Source organism: Salvelinus alpinus, chromosome 8, assembly GCF_045679555.1.
Source record: "Salvelinus alpinus chromosome 8, SLU_Salpinus.1, whole genome shotgun sequence".
Lineage (NCBI taxonomy): Eukaryota > Metazoa > Chordata > Actinopteri > Salmoniformes > Salmonidae > Salvelinus > Salvelinus alpinus.
The window spans coordinates 32325346-32348542 of record NC_092093.1 but is presented as its reverse complement, the minus strand read 5'-3'; the positions used below and the strand labels follow the sequence as shown (position 1 = coordinate 32348542).

Genomic DNA, 23197 nt, shown 5'->3' with positions numbered 1-23197 from the left:
GATGTGAATGTTTTCAGGACACAACACTTGTAAACATAAAAATTTGCTGTCAGAAGTGGGATTCGAACCCACGCCTCCAGGGGAGACTGCGACCTGAACGCAGCGCCTTAGACCGCTCGGCCATCCTGACATATAAAGTTAGACCTGAGATCAGTAATATTGTAACTACAATATACATACACTGTTGACATTTGTATGCTGTTTTTCATTTTTATGAGACTAAATTGCTGTCTAAAAATGACGTGCTATCGTAAGATGTTCTCGTGCTCACTTCCTTGTTAGCATTACATTAGCACACATTGACATCAGCAATTCATGTTATCTGGATGTGGCTTTCAGCGCAGTTTGCCCATTTTAGCAGTTTAACTGCGCATTTGGTGTCCAGTTCATTTCAACCACAGATTGATCATTATGTGGGTGCAACGTAGCATCTCGTGCAAGGCATATATTCTGTTTGCTAGTGCTACCGCCGTCTACGTATTAGACTGCTACATTGTTTCTCTACTGCTGCTAGACGGAGAAGGGTGTAATTGCAGAACGCAATTCGGGGCGTTTTCTAAATGGGCGTTTCTTGATATCAAGTTTTACCCATTGATGTTCGCTATTGTAGAGGGAGCTTCTCGGAGTTTGAGTGTTTGTGGAGAACCGAAACAAAATCAAAAGTTTTGTATTGTGGTAGGCGGACTGCAACAGCTGTGCTGGACTGTGGTCAAAATGGATGATAGTTCTGATGGTATGGGTGGGGTTGTTGGGCTTCCCGAGTGGCACAGCTGTCTAAGGCACTGCAGCTCTGTGCTAGAGGCGTCACTATAAACCCTGGTTTGATCCTGGGCTGTATCACAACTGGCCGTGATCGGGAGTCCCATAGGGTAGCGCACAATAGGCCCAGCGTCATTAGGGTTTGGCTGTCATTGGGCCTAGGTAAATAAAGTTTTTTTTTTTTTTTTTTATGTTGATAGTCAAGGCCCTGGATGGTCTGTTGCAAAAGGAAAAATAATGGCCCTGCTATAAGCGCTACTGACTGCAGTGGAACTTCTAGTGAAGAGGGCGAAGGTATTGAATAACAAAAGTAATGATGTGTCAGAGCGGAATGGTGTTTGATGCGACCACGGGGTCTCATCTACACCCTATTTTAATAACCAATGCTGTAAAGAAAGAGAGGTGAAGTAACATTAGCCGGTTCAACTGGACAGGGTGGTGGTTGTGCTACATTCATAAGGGAAGGTCTTGTATATCGTAATATACCTGTCTCATCTGAATACGAATTTGTGATGGTGGAAATCTGCAGTGTAGTAATATTAGGTTGCAACATTTTTACAACCATTGTCGTCAACTATCTGTATCGATGTTTGATGAAATATAAGGAGAATTGTGCTCTAGAGAGAGCTACTGCGACAACTTTTTAATGCCCATAGTAGCACACATAAATGGTACTATTGTGGGAGTCATTAAAACTTGTTTTTCAACCACTCCACAAATTTCTTGTTAACAAACTATAGTTTTGGCAAGTCGGTTAGGACATCTACTTTGTGCATGACAAGTCATTTTTCCCAAAATTGTTTACAGACAGATTATTTCACTTATAATTCCCTGTATCACAGTTCCAGTGGGTCAGAAGTTTACATACACTAAGTTGACTGCCTTTAAACAGCTTGGAAAATTCCAGAAAATGATGTCATGGCTTTAGAAGCTTCTGATAGGCTAATTGACATCAGGTGGAGGTGTACCTGTGGATGTATTTCAAGGCCTACCTTCAAACTCAGTGCCTCTTTGCTTGACATGGGAAAATCAAAAGAAATCAGCCAAGACCTCAGAAAAATAATTGTAGACCTCCACAAGTCTGGTTCATCCTTGGAAGCAATTTCCAAATGCCTGAAGGTACCACGTTCATCTTTACAAACAATAGTACGCAAGTATAAACACCATAGGATCACGCAGCCGTCATACCGCTCAGGAAGGAGACGCTTTCTGTCTCCTAGAGATGAACGTACTTTGGTGCGAAAAGTGCAAATCAATCCCAGAACAACAGCAAAGGACCTTGTGAAGATGCTGGAGGAAACAGGTACAAAAGTATCTATATCCACAGTAAATTGAGTCCTATATTGACATAACCTGAAAGGTTGCTCTGCAAGGAAGAAGCCACTGCTCCAAAACCACCATAAAAAAAAGCCAGACTATGGTTTGCAACTGCACATGGGGGCAAAGATCTTACTCTTTGGAGAAATGTCCTCTGGTCTGATGAAACAAAAATAGACCTGTTTGGCCATAATGACCATTGTTATGTTTGGAGGAAAAAGGGGGAGGCTTGCAAGCCGAAGAACACCATCCCGACCGTGAAGCACGGGGGTGCTTTGCTGCAGGAGGGACTGGTGCACTTCACAAAATAGAGTGCATCATGAGGAAGGAAAATTACGTGGATATATTGAAGCAACATCTCAAGACATCAGTCAGGAAGTTAAAGCTTGGTCGCAAATAGGTCTTCCAAATGGACAATGACCCCAAGCATCCTTCCAAAGTTGTGGCAAAATGGCTTAAGGACAACAAAGTCATGGTATTGGAGTGGCCATCACAAAGCTCTGACCACAAAACTATAGAAAATGTTTGGGCAGAACTGAGAAAGCGTGTGCGAGCAAGGAGGCCTACAAACCTGACTGTTACACCAGCTCTGTCAGGAGGAATGGGCCAGAATTCACCAAACCTATTGTGGGAATCTTGATGAATGCTACCTGAAACGTTTGACCCAAGTTAAACAATTTAAAGGCAATGCTACCAAATACTAATTGAGTGTATGTAAACTTCTGACCCACTGGGAATGTGATGAAAGAAATAAAAGCTGAAATAAATCATTCTCTAGTATTATTCTGACATTTCACATTCTTAAAATAAAGCAGTGATCCTAACTGACCTAAGACAGGGAATTTCTACTAATTTCTAATAAATGTCAGGAATTGTGAAAAACTGAGTTTAAATGTATTTGGCTAAGGTTTATGTAAACTTCCGACTTCAACTGTATGTGTTAATGATGGATGTGGTACAACAATACATGTTAGAGGGGTTACATCCTGCTTAGACCTCACTGGCTTCTAATGTGGTTACTACCGGATCCTGTTGATCCAACCTCGGTAGAGCAATCAAATTTTATTGGTCACATACACACATTTAGCAGATGTTGTAGCGAAATGCTTGTGTTCCTAGCTCCAACAGTGCAGTATTATCTAACAATTCACAACAATACACATCTGAAAGTAAAATAATGGAATTAAGAAATATATAAATATTATGACGAGCAATGTCGGTGTGGCAGTGACTAAAATACAGTAGAATAGAATACAGTATATACACATGAGATGAGTAAAGCAGTACGTAAACATTATTAAGGTGACTAGTGTTCAATTATTAAAGTGGCCAGTGATGCCATGTCTATGTATATAGGGCAGCAGCTTCTAAGGTGCAGGGTTGAGTAACTGGGTGGTAGCCGGCTAGTGATGGCTATTTAACAGTCTGATGGCCTTGAGATAGAAGCTGTTTTCCAGTCTCTCGGTCCCAGCTTGGATGCACTTGTACTGACCTCGCCTTCTGGGTGATAGTGGAGTGAACAGGCCGTAGCTCGGTTGGTTGATGTCCTTGATGATCTTTTTGGCTTTCCTGTGACATTGGGTGCTGTAGGTGTCCTGGAGGGCAGGCCGTGTGCCCCCGGTGATGCGTTGAGCAGACCGCACCAACCTCTGGAGAGCCCTGCGGTTGCGGGCGGTGCAGTTGCCCTACCAGGCGGTGATACAGCCCGACAGGATGCTCTCAATTGTGCATCTGTAGAAGTTTCTAAGGGTATTCGAGGCCAAGTCGAATTTCTTCAGCCTCCTGAGGTTGAAGAGGCGTTGTTGCGCCTTCACCAAGTTACGTTTGAATGCTTAGCAGGACAGGAAAATGGTCTAATTCACATACTTGTCAAGACAACATGCCTGGTCATCCCTACTGCCTCTGATCTGGTGGACTCACTAAACACATGCTTTGTTTGAAAATTATGTTTGTGTTTGAAGTGTGACCCTGGATATCCGTGAATTTTTTAAAAAATAATAAAATGTTGCAGCCTGGTTTGCTTAATATAAGACATTTGAAATAATGTATACTTTTAATTTTAGTATAGATACTCAAGTATATTTTTGCAATTACATTTACTTTTGATACTTTATATTTAAAACCAAATACTTGTAGACTTTTACTCAAGTAGAATTTTACTGGGTGACTTTTACTTAATTTTCTATTAAGGTATCGTTACTTTTACTCATATGTCAATTGGGTACTTTTTCCACCACTGGGCATTCATATGCCCTCCAAAGAAAGGTTGGTGGACCAAAATTCAAAGCTCATATTGGGAAGAGGTGGTGTTTGCTCGATTGCGTCAAGAAAATTGTACATTGAACTCGTCATTACATCTGGTTGGAAAGCATGTGAATGGTTTGTGTCTTGAGTGTCGATGAAACGGTGGAGCATGTGTTGTTAAATTGTTGTAAGTATGTTGAAGAGAGGGAAAGATTGAAGTGTAGGGTCATTGAGGTTGGATGGTGAGGTTTGGAAGGGATTTGGGGGATGGGGAGGGTCTTTTAGAAGTTAGTAGGGCTCTTTTTTATTTTCTCAGAAGTACTGAGTTAGGTAGGAGGATTCAGAATGTGGGGCTAATGCTGTAGACTGTGATTGTTTGTAGACCGCCATTATATCAAATCAAAGTTTATTTGTCACGTCCGCCGAATACAACAGGTGTATGTATACCTTACAGTGAAATGCTTACTTACAGGCTCTAATCAATAGTGCAAAAAAGATATTAGGTGAACAATAGGTAAGTAAAGAAATAAAAACAACAGTAAAAGACAGTGGTTAGTCAGGCTGATTGAGGTAGTATGTACATGTATATATGGTTAAAGTGATACATGATACACTAGCACAGGCTGCCGCGCGGCGAAACACCGCTTTCCATTCATATCAATGGAAGGAAAGCGGTGAGAAGCGGGGGGTGCGGGGGATCTTTGGGAGGTGCGGGAGGCGGGCAAAAAGCTAAACTTTCCCAACTTTATGCAAATCACCAGCGGCGTCCGCTGGGCGATGACCAATCATATCGAGTGGTTCCCATGACGAATTTGACGCTATGCGACCCAAGGCTGGAGACTTTCTAAAGTAAAGATGGCTGACAAAAATACTAGGACGGAAGCAAATGTAAGGGATTATAACGTCATAACGAATCATGCAAAACATTGTACAGTTGACAGGAATATGTTAGTTAATGTAGAGACAAACGATTATGCCAATTTTTTTAATCATAGAGTTAATTAACGAAAATCGCGAGTTAGCAAGCTAGCTAACATTAGCCAGATAACGGGTGTTGTGACATGAGTATGAAATTGTAATTCTGGTTGTTTAATGTTTTAGGGACTCCTGAAATAACCAGCAAACTAGGCTGTCGTCTTGTGAAACAGTGGATGTAAAGAATCTAGCTAGTTAAAGCATTTACTGCAAATTGAGGGAACAAATTTGTAAGCTTGTCTTGCTGATATTTCAGAACCTAGCTATGAACCTCAGCTATCATAGCCAGTTGTATCAATTTAAAGACAGTCTGAATGACATTCATCGATTGAGTAGAATATAACAACTTTGTGCCAAGGATGCAAGTCGTAAATACATGTAGTTATTACCATGCATGAGATCCTCACATTGTAGCCTGTACATTTAATATATTCACTGATCATGTACTCTACCTTGGCAAATAAAGGTGCAGTTCAGGTATGAATGTCTGACATTATTTTTCAGTCATATTCAATACCAGGAGTATCAAATTCCAGTATTTGAATGATGCTGTGTCTGCATGTATGTATTACAATTATACACTTCAACAGTGTTTACCAATCTTGGTCCTGGGACATCAATGGTTACACATTGTAACTAATAGACTAGAAACAGGATTTAGTTAAAGGCTGATTTGTAATTCATATATACAGAAATATAATTTTTTTAAACAGTACACTACACTTCCTATGCATATAGATTACTGGGAAGCTGTTATCAGATAGCTAGCTAATTCAAATTAACATTTCTGAAGAGTACAAGTTACAAGCTTTCAAGATAGCATAACAAATGCCATGAGGCTCGTTAGTAGTTGCTAGTGTAAAGGAAATAATTCTGCTTGCTTAGTGAATACCACTTCCTCCCGATTTGCCTAGGGACCTCTGCCTCACAAATTCGTGACCGCCCTCTAGTGTCTTAGCCGATCCCACCACCTAAAAAGTTAGCTGATGAGGGCCTCCTGAGTGGCACAGCGGTCTAAAGCACTACATCGCAGTGATTGAGGCGTCACTACCGCCCCGGGTTCAATACCAAGCTGTGTCACAGCAGGCTGTGACCGGGAGACCCATGAGGTGCACAATTGGTCTAGCCTCGGCCAGGTTTTCCTTGCCCCATCGTGCTCTAGCGACTCCTTGTGGCGGGCCCAGCACCTGCAAGCTGACCTCTGTCACCAGTTGGACGGTGTTTCCTCCGACACATTGGTGAAGCTGGCTTCCGGGTTAAGCGAGCAGTGTTGTCAAGGAGCAGTCCATCTTGCCAGGGTCATGTTTCGAAGGACGCATGGCTCTCGACCTTCGCCTCTCCCGAGTCCGTAGGGGAGTTGCAGAAATGGGACAAGACTAACTATCAATTGGACACAATGCCACATATGTGTCACGCTGAGGGAGCGTGCAATTGGTATCCTGACTGCAAGAATGTCCAACAGAGCTGTTGCCAGATAATTTAATATTAATTTCTCTACCATACGCCGCCTCCAATGTCTTTTAAGAGAATTTGGCAGTACTTTCAACTGGCCTCACAACCGCAGACCATGCGTAACCACACCAGCCCAGGACTTCCACATCTGGCTCCTCCTGCGAGATCATCTGAGACCAGCGACCCAGACAGCTGATGAAACTGTGGGTTTGCACAACCGAAGAATTTCTGCACAAACTGTCAGAAACCGTCTCGGGTGTACTCGTCGTCCTCACTAGGGTCTTGACCTGACTGCAGTTCAGCGTCGTAGCCGACTTTAGTGGGCAAATGCTCACCGATGGCTACCAGTATGCTGAGGTCATCGTTGTGAACAGGGTGCCCCATGGTGGCGGTGGGGTTATGCAGTGGTGGAAAATGTACCCAATTGTAATACTTGAGTAAAAGTAAAGATACCTTAATTGAAAATGACTCAAGTAAAAGTCACACAGCAAAATACTACTTGAGTAAAAGTTAAAAGTATTTGTTTTAAATATACTTAAGTATCAAAAGTAAATGTAATTGCTAAAATATACTTAGTATCAAAAAAGTATAAGTAATTTCACATTCTTTATATTAAGCAAACCAGACAGCACATTTTTTTAACAGATGGCACACTCCAACACATTTTGTGTTTAGTGAGTCTGCCATAGAGGCACTAGGGATGACAGGAGATGTTACCTTAGATGTGCATGAATTCAACCATTTTCCTGTCATTCTAAGCATTCGAAATGTAACAAATACTTTTGGGTGTCAGGGAAAATGTATGGAGTAAAAAGTACACTATTTTCTTTAGGAATGTAGTGGAGTAAATGTAGTCAAAAAAATAAATAGTAAAAACTACTTTACACCACTGGGGTTATGGTATGGGCAGGCATAACCTACGGAGAACGAACAATTTCATTTTATCAATGGCAATTTGAATACACAGAGGTACTGTGACGAGATCCTAAAGCCCATTGTCATGCAATTCATCCCCCACCATCACTTCGTTTCAGCATGAAAATGCACAGCACCATGTTGCAAGGGTCTGTACACAATTCCTGGAAGCTGAAAATATCCCAGTTCTTCCCTTGCCTGCATACTCACCAGACATGTCACCCACGTGAGCATGTTTGGGATTCTCTGGATCGATGTGTACTACAGCATCTTCCAGTTTCCACCAATATCCAGCAATTTCGCACAGCCATTGAAGAGGAGTTTGAAAACATTCCACAGGCCACATTCAACAGCCTGATCAAGTCTATGTGAAGATGTGTCGCGCTGCATGAGGTAAATGGTGGTTCTTTGACCCACAGGCCTTCCTTTTTTAAATAAAGGTATCTGTGACCAACAGATGCGCATGTGAAATCCATAGATTAGGGCCAAACACAATTTCTATACAAATTTGTACGCAGTTCCAGCATTTTGTAAAATCTGTATTTATTCATGATTTACAAAAGGCTAAAGCGAAACAATTTATATTATTAAAACGTGTAACCTAAAATGAGAAACATGAAGTTGAATAGTCTTCGAAGCTGAAACAGGATATTGCCACTGTTACTTTATGCACAATTAAAGTTAACATAGTGAAATCTGGCACATGTTCTCCTGAAAAGAAAGAGTATTTACACAAGATGGAGTCACTCAAAAAGCTGTGAATGAAGAGATGTAGGGGTTTAAGACTGGAGAGATTTACTTCATGTAAATAGCATACTGCCCAAATCCTTCAAATAATAGTTACCTACAGTAGCCTATAGGTCCAAATGTATTCCATGTTTTATAGATTTAACAGAATGCTCAAACATTTTAAATAAACAGAATCTGTGCAAGTACATTACATAAGGTTCAAACAATGTTCCTACTTTTGATTTTTATTATCATTTGAACTGACAGTGAAGTAATTGTCCTCATACTGGTGATGTATACATCTGGTCAAATTTCACAACTCTGCAAATGACTATTCAATTCAAAGAAAATCAATACTAAAAAGTGGGGGGAATAGAAAACATTAAAAAACTGTTAACACCCCCATTGACAGTGATAACCAAAAGGTAGGAAGGAGTTAATTGTTTCAATTTCCTACGTCACACTTCTATCAAGTCTGAACCGTCCATTTCTGAAGATAAACAACAAATGAGAGAGTTGCTACTATTAATAAGTATAAGTTCTGTTTGGAACGAGAGAGATATTTACAGTGTGTGTGTGCACTCAAGAGGAACCCCAGTAGGACCCAGTAAACCAGTTTATATATGTGGAAGTCATAGTGACGACATAGCATCTTCCAGTAATATCTGGAGCAAAACTAAACCCACATTATAAGGAATGAAGAACAGTGTATCACAAACCAGAATGGACAACATTACTCCATTTGAATCACTGAGTCACAGGAGGTTGGTGGCACCTTAATTGGGGAGGACGGGATCATGGTAATGGCTGGAGCGGAATTAGTGGAATGTTATCAATATATCAAACACGTTTTCCATGTGTTTGATGCCATTCCATTTGCTCAGTTCCAGCAATTTATTAGCCGTCCTCCACTTAGCAGCCTCCACTGCACTGAGTATAAGAAGAAGTTGAACTAAAATGATTAGTCTGGTATGGAAAGCCTGGGCATTTATTTAAACAAGGAGAAATTAAAAGTGTGAAAATATGTAATGCAGAAGGAGCATAAAATAACACCATAAAATATTCCACATTACAGTAAGCTATTACATTTATTTTTTTAAATAAGCAAAACTTTTCATCCCTAACCCAAGAATCATTTTACAAACAAAAATATATCCCCCCTTCACGTGATTTCAAATGTGTCTTACTAGTATAATTAAAACGTTTTTACAGTGGTTTATTTTAATATATCTTTGATAGTTTAAGAGGGAAATTAAGCAAATAAATGTCTCTCCTATTGCAATGATACATTTAAATTGTACGTAATGGTCCAGTTATTAAATAAAAACAAAAAAGGAGAGTCACTGGGAAACAAAACCTGGCTCTCTTTCTCGTTGCCGAGTTGGGGCTTGGCGGTCTGTCTGTCTTGCTAAGGTTCCAGTCTACTACTTTGTATTGAGTTCATTTTCTAGCTCCATGAGTTTTCGTGAGGCCTTGACTTTGTTAGACACCTCCTTCCCTTGGGAAAAGAGCCGCTGGCGCTCCTTGAAGGTCATACTCTCTGGCGCTTCTCCAGTTAAAGTGTTTTCCTGTTCTTGACCACTGCAACGAGAAAAACAACCACAATATGACTAAAACATATACTGTACCACGTTGTGAGTTCTGAGAATTCCTACACTACAATGTCTCAGTTCCTGATGGTCGTTCATTCAGGTGTTTCCTTTTTAGGAGGCTGACCCAGTTGAATGTTCTGTTTATGAAGAGAGAGAGATGCATGGCAGGCCTCACCCTTTTGTCCACTTCTCTCGCAGGTCCTTGTAACCTTCTTCTGATCCTACAACCCCGGTTGTGTTTCCAGTGTATGAATGAAATCCTGTATTAATTAATTAATTGGGGAAATAGAGCACATTAGTTCATAATTAATTTAGTTATAGTACCATGTTGGCTGGTTAAACCCAAAGCGTGTTTTAAAAAGATGCTGGGTACAAAAATGTGTATATAACCGCTTTCGATTAACAATTTATTTACTAGGATTTATTTACCTGCTTCAGTACACGAAGAGTACTGCACGGTAACGTAAAGTTATTGTGACGTAACACTGTGACAACTGTAAATTGTTGCGAAGTCACAATCCAGGCTATAACTGATTTATCTGTACCCAGCAACTTTTCAGTCAAGTTCAAATTCTACAACAAACCAAGCTTTTTCCACAGACCAAAACAAGCCGTTGGGACTAGATTAGGTGACTGAATAGCGTTAGTGCATTCCAAGGTACGCCTGAAGCAGCAGGGTCTGTGAAACAAGTATGTGGGATCAAAGGTGGAGGTCAACCATTAAGGCATGTAGCACCTGAGGTAAACGGTCATCAAGCCTGTTATGCCAAAAACGACTTAAACTGCTGGATGATCGGTAGGAGCTCATCAAAGCCATAGGGGCCTGAATGAGGACTGATTTGATGTCCTAACTGGATTTCTTACTTCTAACCGAACACCACTGACCCCCAGGTGACCTCTACCTCTGACCCACAGTAGGCATTAATCAGTAGGCTCACGTGTCCGTGTGTCTGTCAGGGCCATGCCAGCGGAGGGCTGGGGCTGGCGTCTCACACTAACCCAGAACTCCCACCAATAGAATCTGACTGGTTGTGTTCCAACAAACGGGTGTGTGTGTGTGTGTGTCTGTGTGTGGAAGCACAACCAGAATCCGAATGCATGTTGATTTTGTTTTCTTTTGCTTTAAATGGAATGAAACTGGGGGTAACAGGGCAGACACAAACACATTGACTTGTGTGAACCGAGGCAGGACTCCACTGGCATGGTCAAGTTCTTCTGGGGCAGAACCGGCTCTCAGTCTACAGACTGGTTGATAAATTGGTACCTATCCAAGATCTGTCCCCTGAGCTATAACAACACCTTATGAACCCTCCAATAACAAAGCACTAAAGAAAGGGCCTCTGACGGTTTGTGGATTTCATTCTTTTAGTAAGCCAAATGTAAGCTTATACAGAACAGTAATTTGGCATCAGATGTAATGTAAGTCAACCAAAGGTCTTTCTATATTCTAGAGCCATGGATAATGTGTTCTTTTCATTCAAAAAAGGCAAGCACAAATACCCCTAGCTCCAACAATTCACAGTTAGATTTTGCTGATATTCTTTTACGATAAAGTGGAGCAGGAGGTGGAATCTGAGCAGTCTCAAAACATCTAGATATCTTATCTGAGAGCTGGGTTGCCCGTCACCTTGATGCTGCCAGTGGATTGTGGTAAACAGAGGGAGCCAGTGGTTCAAGTGGAGACCGGTTACCTGAACCACGGCATGGCCTCGGAGGGAGGAGGGAAGCAGCAGCATTAGACAATGTCACTGACACACAGGCAGATTGACTGACAGGACAGCCAGAGCCACAGACATGGCAGACAGACAGACATGAGACAGACAGACAGACAGACATGAGACAGACAGACAGACATGAGACAGACAGACATCAGACATGAGACAGACAGACATGGCAGGCACAGACAGACAGACATGGCAGGCACAGACAGACATCAGACATGAGACAGACAGACATGGCAGGCACAGACAGACAGACAGACATGGCAGGCACAGACAGACAGACATGGCACGCACACAGACAGGGCACGCACAGACAGACAGACAGACATGGCACGCACAGACAGACAGACAGACATGGCACGCACAGACAGACAGACAGACATGGCACGCACAGACAGACAGGGCACGCACAGACAGACAGACAGGGCACGCACAGACAGACAGACAGGGCACGCACAGACAGACAGACAGGGCACGCACAGACAGACAGACAGGGCACGCACAGACAGACAGACAGGGCACAGACAGACAGACAGACAGGGCACAGACAGACAGACAGACATGACATGCACAGACAGACATGGCACAGACAGACAGACAGACAGACAGACAGACATGGCAGGCAGACATGGCAGGCAGACAGACATGGCAGGCAGACATGGCAGGCAGACAGACATGGCAGGCACAGACAGACAGACATGGCAGGCACAGACAGACAGACAGGGCAGGCACAGACAGACAGACATGACACGCACAGACAGACAGACATGACACGCACAGACAGACAGACATGACACGCACAGACAGACAGACATGACACGCACAGACAGACAGACATGGCAGGCACAGACAGACAGACATGACAGGCACAGACAGACAGACATGACAGGCACAGACAGACAGACATGACAGGCACAGACAGACAGACATGACAGGCACAGACAGACAGACATGACAGGCACAGACAGACAGGCACAGACAGACATGACAGGCACAGACAGTCAGACATGACAGGCACAGACAGACAGACATGACACGCACAGACAGACAGACATGACACGCACAGACAGACAGACATGACACGCACAGACAGACAGACATGGCAGGCACAGACAGACAGACATGGCAGGCACAGACAGACAGACATGGAAGGCACAGACAGACAGACATGGCAGGCACAGACAGACAGACATGGCAGGCACAGACAGACAGACATGGCAGGCACAGACAGACAGACATGACACGCACAGACAGACAGACATGACACGCACAGACTGACAGACATGGAACGCACAGACTGACAGACATGGAACGCACAGACTGACAGACATGGAACGCACAGACTGACAGACATGGAACGCACAGACTGACAGACATGGAACGCACAGACTGACAGACATGGAACGCACAGACTGACAGACATGGAACGCAGACAGACATGGCACGCAGACAGACATGGCACGCAGACAGACATGGCACGCAGACAGACAGGGCACGCAGACAGACAGGGCACGCAGACAGACAGGGCACGCAGACAGACAGGGCACGCAGACAGACAGACGACATGGCACAGACACGGCACAGACAGACAGGGCACGCAGACAGACGACATGGCAGAGACATGGCACAGACAGACATGGCAGAGACATGGCACAGACAGACATGGCAGAGACATGGCACAGACAGACATGGCAGAGACATGGCACAGACAGACATGGCAGAGACATGGCAGAGACAGACATGGCACAGACAGGCATGGCACAGACAGGCATGGCACAGACAGGCATGGCACAGACAGACATGGCACAGACAGACATGGCACAGACAGACATGGCACAGACAGACATGGCACAGACAGACATGGCACAGACAGACATGGCACAGACCGGGCAGAATCAGGAACAGTCATAGCAGACAAAAAGAGGAGTGAACAGAATACATGAGCGTTGAAAGGAGGAGCAAAGCAAAGCAAAGCAGCAGAGGCAGTAAATAGCAATGGATCATCAGGCCGATTGGAATGAAGCTAGGATTCAGCAGGGGGAGGGTTGATGTGGGATTATAGCAAGGTTAGTGATTGGTCCCTCAATTTGAGTGAGGAATGCAACACATTAACAACAGGCCCACCACACATCATCCATACTGGGTAGGGCAGGGGCACTGGTGCTGTGTGACATGCAGGGGGACATTCACTGAGCCTCTTGACTAAGACTGTGTTGCATTATTGCCATCTTTTGTCCATGGCTGTTTAAAGTGTTCACATCGGAGGGCTTCCGTTCACATTTTCTTTAAGAACATTTATAAACAGACTCATCGGTCTCTAAAATAGAAAAGCATAATCTTGTGATTGTCAATGGTGGAAATCACTTACTTACAGCATTTCTACTTAACAAATATCTTATTAGTTCCTCAAACTACAGTAGACTGTTATGGCTCACAACGAAACACTGAAAATGTATTGTATTTAGAGTATGATAATACTAATAGACTTTTGAATGCCCTTCTCACCAAGAGACTTAAATTATGGTGGTTTGTTGACCAAAAATGCAGACTATCCCTAAAATGTCAAGCAAAGTTTATCTTGAAAGAACTTCACACTTTTGCCAGGTTCCAGCAATAGATGACAATAACTGAAAGTTGACACTTCTGTCAGTAGGGGTCACTAAAGGCTTTAAAACAGAATACATTGTGCCACAGATTTAGACCATAGAACTAGATTATAGTGAAGTAGTACTACCGCTCAGTAATCTAATGAGTGATTGGTTTGGAGCCCTGACAGAGCTTTAAACAGCCACAGACAAATGCAATGGCTCACTCAACAGATCTTTCCCCTTTGCCAAGTGAGCCTGAGGAGAGTTGCTCCTCTCAGGTCCCATCACAGTAACAATGTGATAGATAAGAAGCCAGTGTCTCAGTGTTCCTTAATGCCAATCCCACCCCCAAGCAGCCGTGGGGCCCGTGGCAGGGCTGGGCAGGCAGGCGGGCGGCAGGCCACCACAGCAAAACCAAACACATGGGCGGGCGGGCGAGGGGCGGCAACACCAACAGTACTATGATTGGATATCTGGAGTGCGATCACAGCGAATCACGGGTTGTTTTATCAATTGCTTTTACTTGCTAGAAGGATGATTGGAGGACAGAGGAGGATCAGGAAAAACAAACAAGAAACGGAATCTGATTTGCTCGTGGAGGAGTGGAATTTCCAACAAACTATAACAAACTGATGGGAGATGGTGGGAGAAAAAAGGAATTACAAGTTGATTGGCAACTATAATACAGATCTACTGGATTGTCGATAGCGAGAGAGAGGAAGGGAAAAGGAAGCCAGAATGACTCTACTGAAAAAAAACAGGAACACAAAAATATAACAAAAAAACATGAATGAATGAGAGATCTGGAGTGGGAGGCGTATGGGAGGGCGTGTCCTCTCTCCTCTCCGTGTCTACCTTTAGAGTAGCCTGTCGGGATGAAGCTGAGGCTGGGTTTGATGGGAGGGGGAGGGGGCTGCCCTGCAGTACTGTTGGCATTGACAGCCGGCGGCTGGAATGAGCTGGACAGAAAGATCCCATCAGACAAAGGGCGGGGCTTGCGCGCAGACGGCTGCGGCTTGTGAGCGGGCGGGAGGTCGCCATAGGACTTTCTGGTGGCGGAGAGCTTAACCTGACCTGCAGCGTCCTCCTCCTCCTCCTCCTCCTCGTCATTGTACGAGACAAACTTGGCAGTGTACAAGGCGTCAGGGGAGACGACCTGGGTTTTGAGGTAGGAGGCGTTTCTCTGAGGCGGGGGTGGAGGAGCGTTAGTGGCAGTGGTTGCGGGGGATGCAGTGGGAGGGGGGGGCTGAGGCTGGTAGTCCCTGGGGAGGGGAGGTCTGTACAGACCAGGCTCGTCAGGCGTCAGCAGCTTGCGCTCGGCCTCCTCGTGCTGCCGGCGCCGCCCTTCCTCCAGGCGTGTGTAGTACTCCTCCTCCTGCCTCCTCTAAGGGAATGGGAAGAGCCGGTTAGTGTGGCCAAGGCATGGCTGACTGTCTTGGACTGACACATTCCGCTGGAGGGAGGATCCCATGGCCACAAGACAGCCAGAGAAGTCCTCCACTTCCTTATCTGTTCACTATGTGTCTGTGTGTGTGTAATGTGCGGGGGAGACTGCTCTGTGTGCTGTGTTCTGGGTACTTCATGTGCTCTGTTTTTCATCTCCTCTACATGCTGTGTTGAGAACCGCCGTCGGCGAGATATAGGTACTTTTCTGACAGCTAGGGCAGTTTGAAGTGGTTTGGGTTAGACTACAGTCAAGTGATTCGATAGGCTTGAATACAAGGACTTTGAGGGATTCTATGGTTTTAGCTCTGGAAAAGGGACCAGCTAGTAATAGAGATTGGTTGGCTCTGGTTTCTGTACATGGATCCCCTGGGTTAGTGTGTGGTGGGTGGTATGGTGGGTAGGTATATGACATCGATGAGAGGATGGTGAGGCAAACAGAGGTGACGTGTTGTACTCTGGTATGACCACAGCGAGGGTGGGGCATCCTAGCAGCAGTTCCAAAGCAATGCCTGATGAAATGACAAATGGCTTCCAACAAACGTAAGATTCCGTAAACAACCTGACAGACAACAACAAGTGACTCCCATGCTTTTTGGGGGGTAGGAGGGTTACACACATCCATACATAACATTACATAACACAGAGGAAGGTGACCATCTTGAGAACATGCCGTTGGACATCATTGTCATTATTACAGAGCTTTAGATTACCAGTGGTCTGAGGATGACTCACAGGAAAACAACTAAATCAATGGTCACACAGTGAAAACAAAATGGCGCTGGGATGTTGTAACATTGTCACACAAGGTCAGATGACTGGATGCTGATGCTCTCAGACCGCTGGTAAATCAACGTCTCCATAACTGACTGGGACTGAGGACAGGAAACACTCAGTGCTCCAAAACCACACTTGGCCTCTGACAGACAAAACACCACCAGGCATCATTAAGATAAGTGAGCATTCTGTCTGGTTGTGGGCTCTCTGACCCAATACTACTTCTCCTGAACACAGAACACTGAACACTACCTCCATCACTAATCACTACTCGACTGGAGTCCTAAAAACCCAGACAGACAGAGTCCCCTCCACAGTTCTCTGATTGGTTCATTGTAGAGGGGCGTGTTCACAATTCTTCATACAGGATCACTTACAGCTCCGTGGAGAGAGAGTGACCAGGAACAGTAGAAACCTTGAAAAAGCTGGTAATGTTAGCAGATTATAAAAAATGGCTGCCTGTTGCCCCTCTACACCCCCTGAAGGGAAGTGGTCACACAGACCGGTCTTTACTTTCCACTGTATAATTGGGCTGTTTTGTTTAGGCACAACTCCTTTTTCATGAGGTAAACTACAATTAGCTGGGCAGATCCCCACGGGGTAATACTTTAATTACAGTGCAGCTTAGTCTCTTAAGTCTCTCTGGGTTTACACTCCGTTACTCTGATGTCCTCAGCTTCTGATTTGGCTGTGGCTTTCTGCTTTAATCTGCTCTGCTGGCAATGACATCAATCCTTTACAAAACTTAACTAGCGTCAAAATTGTTTTTACAAAAAATAATGAAACACAGCTGTGTGTCATCAAAACATCTGGATTCCATTGAGGTCTATCAAATTCATATAAAATATAAACTTATTACGGTCTGGCTGAACAGAAATCCCTTTCATAGAAATGCATCATATTTTGTCAGAACCTGTCTAACCAGCTGTGTGTTAGCTAACTGCTGAGAGGACTGTGTAGTGTACACGGTCCGATGGGTCCTGTCAGGGAGGTGTACCTTCTCATCGACCTCTCGTCTGGCCCTCTCTTCCTCTCTCCAGCGTCTCTCCTCCTCCTGCTTGGCCCGGTCCTCCGCCTCGCGCTTACGGATCTCCTCCAGTTGCTGCTTCCTCCGCCGCTCCTCATCCTGCAACTACACACACACACACACACACACACACACACACACACACATAAACACCATTCAGCACCATGTACACGGCCCGGGGACTTGTCCTACAGTCTATGATCTCCTAAAAGGTGTGCTTGGAGATAAATCTGTTGTAGAGTGGAATATATTTTGTTAAATCGAACTGTTTCATATAGTAGACCCAAATGTGTTATACATAAGTGTTATTTGAGGCCCTGCTCTCTAAGGTGAAAAGGTGGAAATATAAGTTAGTAACAAACTATCCTCAGATCTACAACTGGAGCAAACTTACTGATGCGCTAGTCACACTATCCTACCTTGAGTTCACATTAATCCAGTCTGTCCTGTTTCCTCAGTCCGTCACAGCTCAACAGTAAAGCCCTGAGGACTGCTATCAGGTCTACATCTACACACGTCTATACACAGGCTCATTCAGCAGATTGGCCCCCTGTCAGGGGCGTCGGATTTCCAGACAAGGGCCCGTTGTGTTGAAAACGTCTAGGTCATTGTGGGGGAATGCTCTGTATGCTGAGTTAAACGTCGAGGGGGGTTTTCTGGGGCCATTTCCACTCTGTCACAGGATAGGTCGTCTGGGTTGAGAGAAGCAGTGTGCACTGCAGACAGGCACATGGCGACAGCTGGACATGCAGAATGAATGACAACAACAACGTGCAGCAACAACAAACAGCAGCAGCATGGCTGGGCAGAGTGGAGCAGAGGAGTGTCCACTTTATTTTCACTGATGTCATGATGACCAAACAGACTGGAAGTCAATCACCAGATGAAACATGACTACAGACGGACAGAAGAAAACACTGTGCAACTTCCCCAATGAGAGGAGGGAGATGCTACAACATACAGGCTGAGCACCAGCGTTGTTCACACACAGAGCTGGATGACTGGAATGAAGTGGACTGACACCACACGGTGCAATGATGGTTACGCCCCACATGCAGGTGACCACTGCTGGGGAGGGTCTTCCACCATGCACAGACAGACCCCCACTGCAGCAGGCCAGGCAGCTCCCTGCTCTGAAACAGCTGCATGGTACTGAGCCTCCCTGGAACAAATACTTTATTTAACCATGCCCCAGTTAGTTTTAGATTCACTTTTCTATAGGTTAGATTAGTGTGTCCTACTGATTTTCTTTTTCTTTCTGGGAATTGTTTTAATCAATGATGATGATTTATCTTATGAGGCATTATTATTTGGTATCGTCTTTAAATGAGCCCTGACCAAAATAATTTGTGTGGCTGTCTGGCCTTTTGGCTCTCACAGAGACCAAGTTAGATCACTGTTCCACAGATCGACAGGGTCCCAACAGCCAATGAGAATCGCAGGATGACTTCCCCGTGGCTACTCTAGAGCCAAAAGTGGCACCTCCAACTTCCCGAACCCGCCCCAGGAGCACAGCAGCCGGCCCCCAGGCCTGATGAGGGAGGGCAGAGAATGAAGGAGAGGAAACACAGGTGGAGCCCAAGACAAGTAAGAAAGGAGAAAGGAGGGAGAATGCGGAAAGACAGAACGTACCAAGTCCAGAACAGAGATTGCTGGGACAGCAGTCTGCTGCGGAAGAAGAGAGGAAACCAAATAGAGAGAGAAAACAGAGGAGGATAGGAACGTGGGATAAAGAGAGTGAGTAAATAAAGAGAAGAAGAAGGTGAAGAAGAAGCATAGAAGAAGAAGGTGAAAACATTGCTAGGGGTTTTAGAGGCAGCAGTGATGTGGTGCCAGGAACATTCCTCCCCAGTATGGGACTGATTACGGCCAGCGGTGAATGTACGGCCCACTTCCCCTCAGACCGATAACGCTCCACTTCGCTCCGTCCGATTCGCTCCGTCCCCCGCTGAGATGCCAGAGCCTGGATGGCAGGGACTCGGAAGAATGTTGCTCACTACTTAAGGAAACATCCTGGAGTCTCACTAGACAGCTTGAATACAAGGTCACAGCAGAGACAGTACTGTTGTAACAGTTACTAATGAGGAGTAATATACTAGAGGGACCTCGCTGGTTGATGTTCATCTGTGCTGTTGTCTGAGGAGACCAGGGACATGAGCCCTCGTTAGATGACCTATGGACGTTTTATTCTATTTAAGTCAGACTGTTTTCTTGCCGAATGTAACACTTTCTGATGGCCATCCTGTTAGACCAGGAGTTGAATCATTTCCAAATGGCCATAATTATGAAAAAAAAGGAACAGTTTCTACTTTGCCATGTTTCCATGTGGGTTTGTTGTGCGTCCGGCACCCTGTCCCTCCCTCTCTGCAGCCAGTTGAGTACAGCAGCTCAGCTTAGCATGGCAAAGCAATGGCATAAGCATGTTGCAGGTGCACACTGCAAAACATTCATTGTAGCTAGCTACTTACTGGGATTTCCTCAGGGGAATTGCATATCCTACTCTGTACCCATTGAAGGGATACTTTAGGATAATGGCAATGAAGCCCTTTTTCTACTTTACAGAGTCGGATGAACTGATGGACTGTTTTTATGTGATCTGCATCCAGTCTGATGGTAGTTTCGCGAGCCAATGCTAACTAGTGTTAGCGCAATGCCTGGAGGTCTATGGTATCTACTAGCATGCTGACAGTTACCACAGACTTCCAGTCATTGCGCTAACGCTAGTAAGCAATTTCACTAACGCCAGGTAGAAATTGTTATCAATTGCGCTAACACTAGTTAGCAACTCCCTTCAAACTGCACACAGAGACATACAATGGTGTCCACGAGTTTATCTGACTCTGGAGAAGTAGATAAAGGGCTTCATTGCCAAAATTCTGAAGTATCCCTTTAAGCCCAGTTCCATTTCCTATTTTCCCACTACCCTGCTTGGCCCATGGCTGGCCCTTCCTTGGCATGAGAAATGTCATGCCCTGTGAGTCAAGTGGCTCAAAATGTTCATAGAGCTCAGGTAATTTATAAATGGGTCAACTGTAATCAATGATGAGTCTGTGATTCTAATGATCTCAGCACTGAACATCTTGGGCCACTAGTCTTCCTCCATACACTTTACCTCCCTGATGTGCTGTATGATTCTCTATAGCGTAGCGTACCTTCTCCATGTTCTCCCGTGTGCTACACTAGACCCCTGCTCTCCAGGGCAGCTCACCCTTGCTCTCTTCTCCGCCTCCAGCCGCTGCATGATCATCATGGTGTCCACGTCCTCGTCGTCGTCCTCCTCATCTTCCTCATCACTCTGCTTGGACTCCTGCAGTCTCTTCTGGAACTGCCACTCCAGCATCAGCTTCCTGAGCCGGTCGCTCTCCTCAGCCGTACGCTCCGGCTTGGCCTGCAGGTCCTGGATCTCCCTGTCCAGCAGGTCTACGATGTGCAGCTGCTGCTGCTTCTCCAGCTTCTCCCGGGCGTCCCTCTTCCAGGGGTCTGGGGACAGGCTGTCGCTGGAGGACAGCTCCGCCTTGCTGATGGTGATGTACTGCAGGTCTCGGCGCTCGATGGTGCGGGGCTGCTGCTGGGGGAGCAGCTCTCTGATCACTGTGTCCATTGGGTTACCCTGAGGGGGCAGGGTCGTCACTCTGGGCAGAGTGGACAGTTTCTCAGGCCTGGGGGGCTGCTGCTGGGGCTGCTGTTGGGCCTGGGGGGGGAAGTAGGGCAAGGGCACCTGCTGCATTGGCATGGGGGACTGGGGAGGGGGCATCTGATAGTGCTGTGTGGGAGGGGGGAGTGTGCCCCCATGTTGGTTGTTGTTGTGGGCTAAAGGCATGGATGGGTTACGGACCTGTCCCAGCTTCCTCTCCTGTTCCCTCCTCTTCCTCTCCCTCTCCTCCTCTAACCGGGCTTTCTCCTTCTCATACCAGCGCTGCTGCTCCTCGCGCTTCTTGCGGTCGGCGGCTGCTGCCTGCTGCTGGGAGGCCGAGGGAGGAGGGGGTAGGGGCAGGTCGGGCTGGGAATCAAAGTCCTGGTAGTGTACAAGGGGAGGGGGCGGTGGAGGGGGAGGGAGGTCTGTGCGTGTGGCCTGAGCCACGGGGCCTGGGTGCGGGGCGATGGGGCCAGGGGTCTTCCAGCGTCCCGGGCCACTCTTGTGGTTACTCTGGGTCTTGTTGGAGGAGTAGTTGAGGTGCTCCTGGCTGGAGGTGGAGGACTCCACGGAGGAGGAGACCTGGTGGTGGTTAACCCAGTGTTCCCCACTGCCTCGCTGGTAGTCAGCCTCTCTCTGCTGCTGCTGCTGCAGGTGGACCAGGTCCTCAGGACGCAGGGTGGCTGGAGGGTAGCCCCCCGGGAGGTCACACAGCTCCTCCTGAGAGTGGCCCATCCGCTGAGAGGACAGACACAGCAATCACATACACAAACATTAACACAGTGCAAGAGCAGCACAGCACTTTTACACCATCGTATACACCTAGTACATGTGTAAATGAACAACATGCAGGTATAGTATTTGATATTATGAGAGACGCTATTCAGACAAAACATTTCTGCATGATTCCTTTGCCCGTGTGCCCACCTGCATGGCCATGCTGCTGTTGTGGTCTTCCATGGAGCCAGGAGGGCCCCTGTCGTCAGCGTATAACTGCCCCGCGGCAGGGCCCATCCGGTCTGTAGACTTGGAGGCTGGGATGGTGAAGTATTCCCTGGGGTAGGTCTGAGTGGGGATTGGGTAGGCCTCGGGACGAGGTGGAGAGGGCTCGTCCTATAGAAAAGGAAAAAGGGGACTACTATTAGAACATACACCACGAGACGTGGGATAAACTAGACAAAACGCTCGTGGTCACGGTGCAGATTTCCGGCATCAGTGTTATTAACGGTAGCAGATGGCGGTGGGGTCCTGTGCTCAGGGAGACCATTGTTTGTTGACAGGATAAGAATGTGGGAGAGGCAGCACACGAACACCACACCACTGGTAGCTAATCAGTGATAGAGGTTGGAGAGCTGATGCAGATTTATTACAGGGGGAACAATAGATAAAGCTATTTTCAGTTACGCTGGAACGTTGTGATTTTACCACCGATAATGACTCTTAGTAATCTTGGTTATTGTTTTGATTGTGAGAGCTGAGAAGAACGGATTTAACACAGGGAATGCTGCAATAATGTATCGTCTTGTCCAGTTGTGTGACTGGTAATGTCTTGGTGTGGTCTGGTCTCATAACTGAGACAGAGTAGACCTTCTCCTCAGGGAGATATGTTACGGCGACATTCCTCTGACTGGTGGTGTTGCTGTGGTTACTCACATCAGCACACAGGTTGCCCGTGGAGACGGAGGTGATCTTTGTCCCAGGTCCTCCTGGGTAGACGGCATTTCCTCCTGGACTCTGACTCTGGTCTGGAGGAAAAACACCAGGTAGTCAGAGCTGAGCAGACACTAACTCAGTGGTCACACACACACACTACTCCAGTGATCACCATTCACCAGCAGGTTGACATTTATTGTCATGAATCGTGCAGAACTTAGTGAGGCAGAACTTAGTGATTTCATCTAGATTGGCCATTTGCTTTTTGGTCTTAATATAAGGTTAGGCATTAGGGTTAAAAATGAGATTTTATGACTTTGTGGCTGTGCTAGCTAGTAACCACTCTGCAGAGCCGCCTCCAGGGCAAGATT

The 23197-nt window shown here is 45.8% G+C and overlaps 1 protein-coding gene, 1 long non-coding RNA gene and 1 other non-coding gene across 23 annotated transcripts in view; 1 reads left to right on the top strand and 2 right to left on the bottom strand.

The window, feature by feature from the left end:
• Positions 1–47: 47 nt before the first annotated feature.
• On the bottom strand, positions 48–130 carry trnal-cag (transfer RNA leucine (anticodon CAG)). The gene has a single exon. It is a non-coding gene; the product is annotated as a tRNA-Leu (tRNA).
• A 5012-nt stretch (positions 131–5142) lies between these two features.
• Positions 5143–5775, top strand: LOC139582356 (uncharacterized). The gene is made up of 2 exons (XR_011676326.1): positions 5143–5208; positions 5422–5775. It is a non-coding gene; the product is annotated as an uncharacterized lncRNA (long non-coding RNA).
• Positions 5776–8188: 2413 nt separating this feature from the next.
• LOC139582975 (afadin-like) overlaps positions 8189–23197 on the bottom strand; it is a 123930-nt gene continuing 108921 nt past the window's right edge. For 8 of the 21 annotated variants that reach the window (XM_071413504.1, XM_071413506.1, XM_071413511.1 and 5 more), the window contains 8 exons: positions 22827–22918; positions 22101–22286; positions 20748–21911; positions 19172–19204; positions 17510–17644; positions 15148–15676; positions 10159–10243; positions 8189–9972 (listed from right to left, as the gene is read on the bottom strand). In XM_071413504.1, the coding sequence (XP_071269605.1) occupies positions 9816–9972; positions 10159–10243; positions 15148–15676; positions 17510–17644; positions 19172–19204; positions 20748–21911; positions 22101–22286; positions 22827–22918 (2381 nt within the window). In that variant the 3' untranslated portion in view covers positions 8189–9815. The remainder of the gene's footprint in view (positions 9973–10158; positions 10244–15147; positions 15677–17509; positions 17645–19171; positions 19205–20747; positions 21912–22100; positions 22287–22826; positions 22919–23197) is intronic. The other 13 variants (XM_071413514.1, XM_071413522.1, XM_071413519.1 and 10 more) reach the window with 7 other exon arrangements.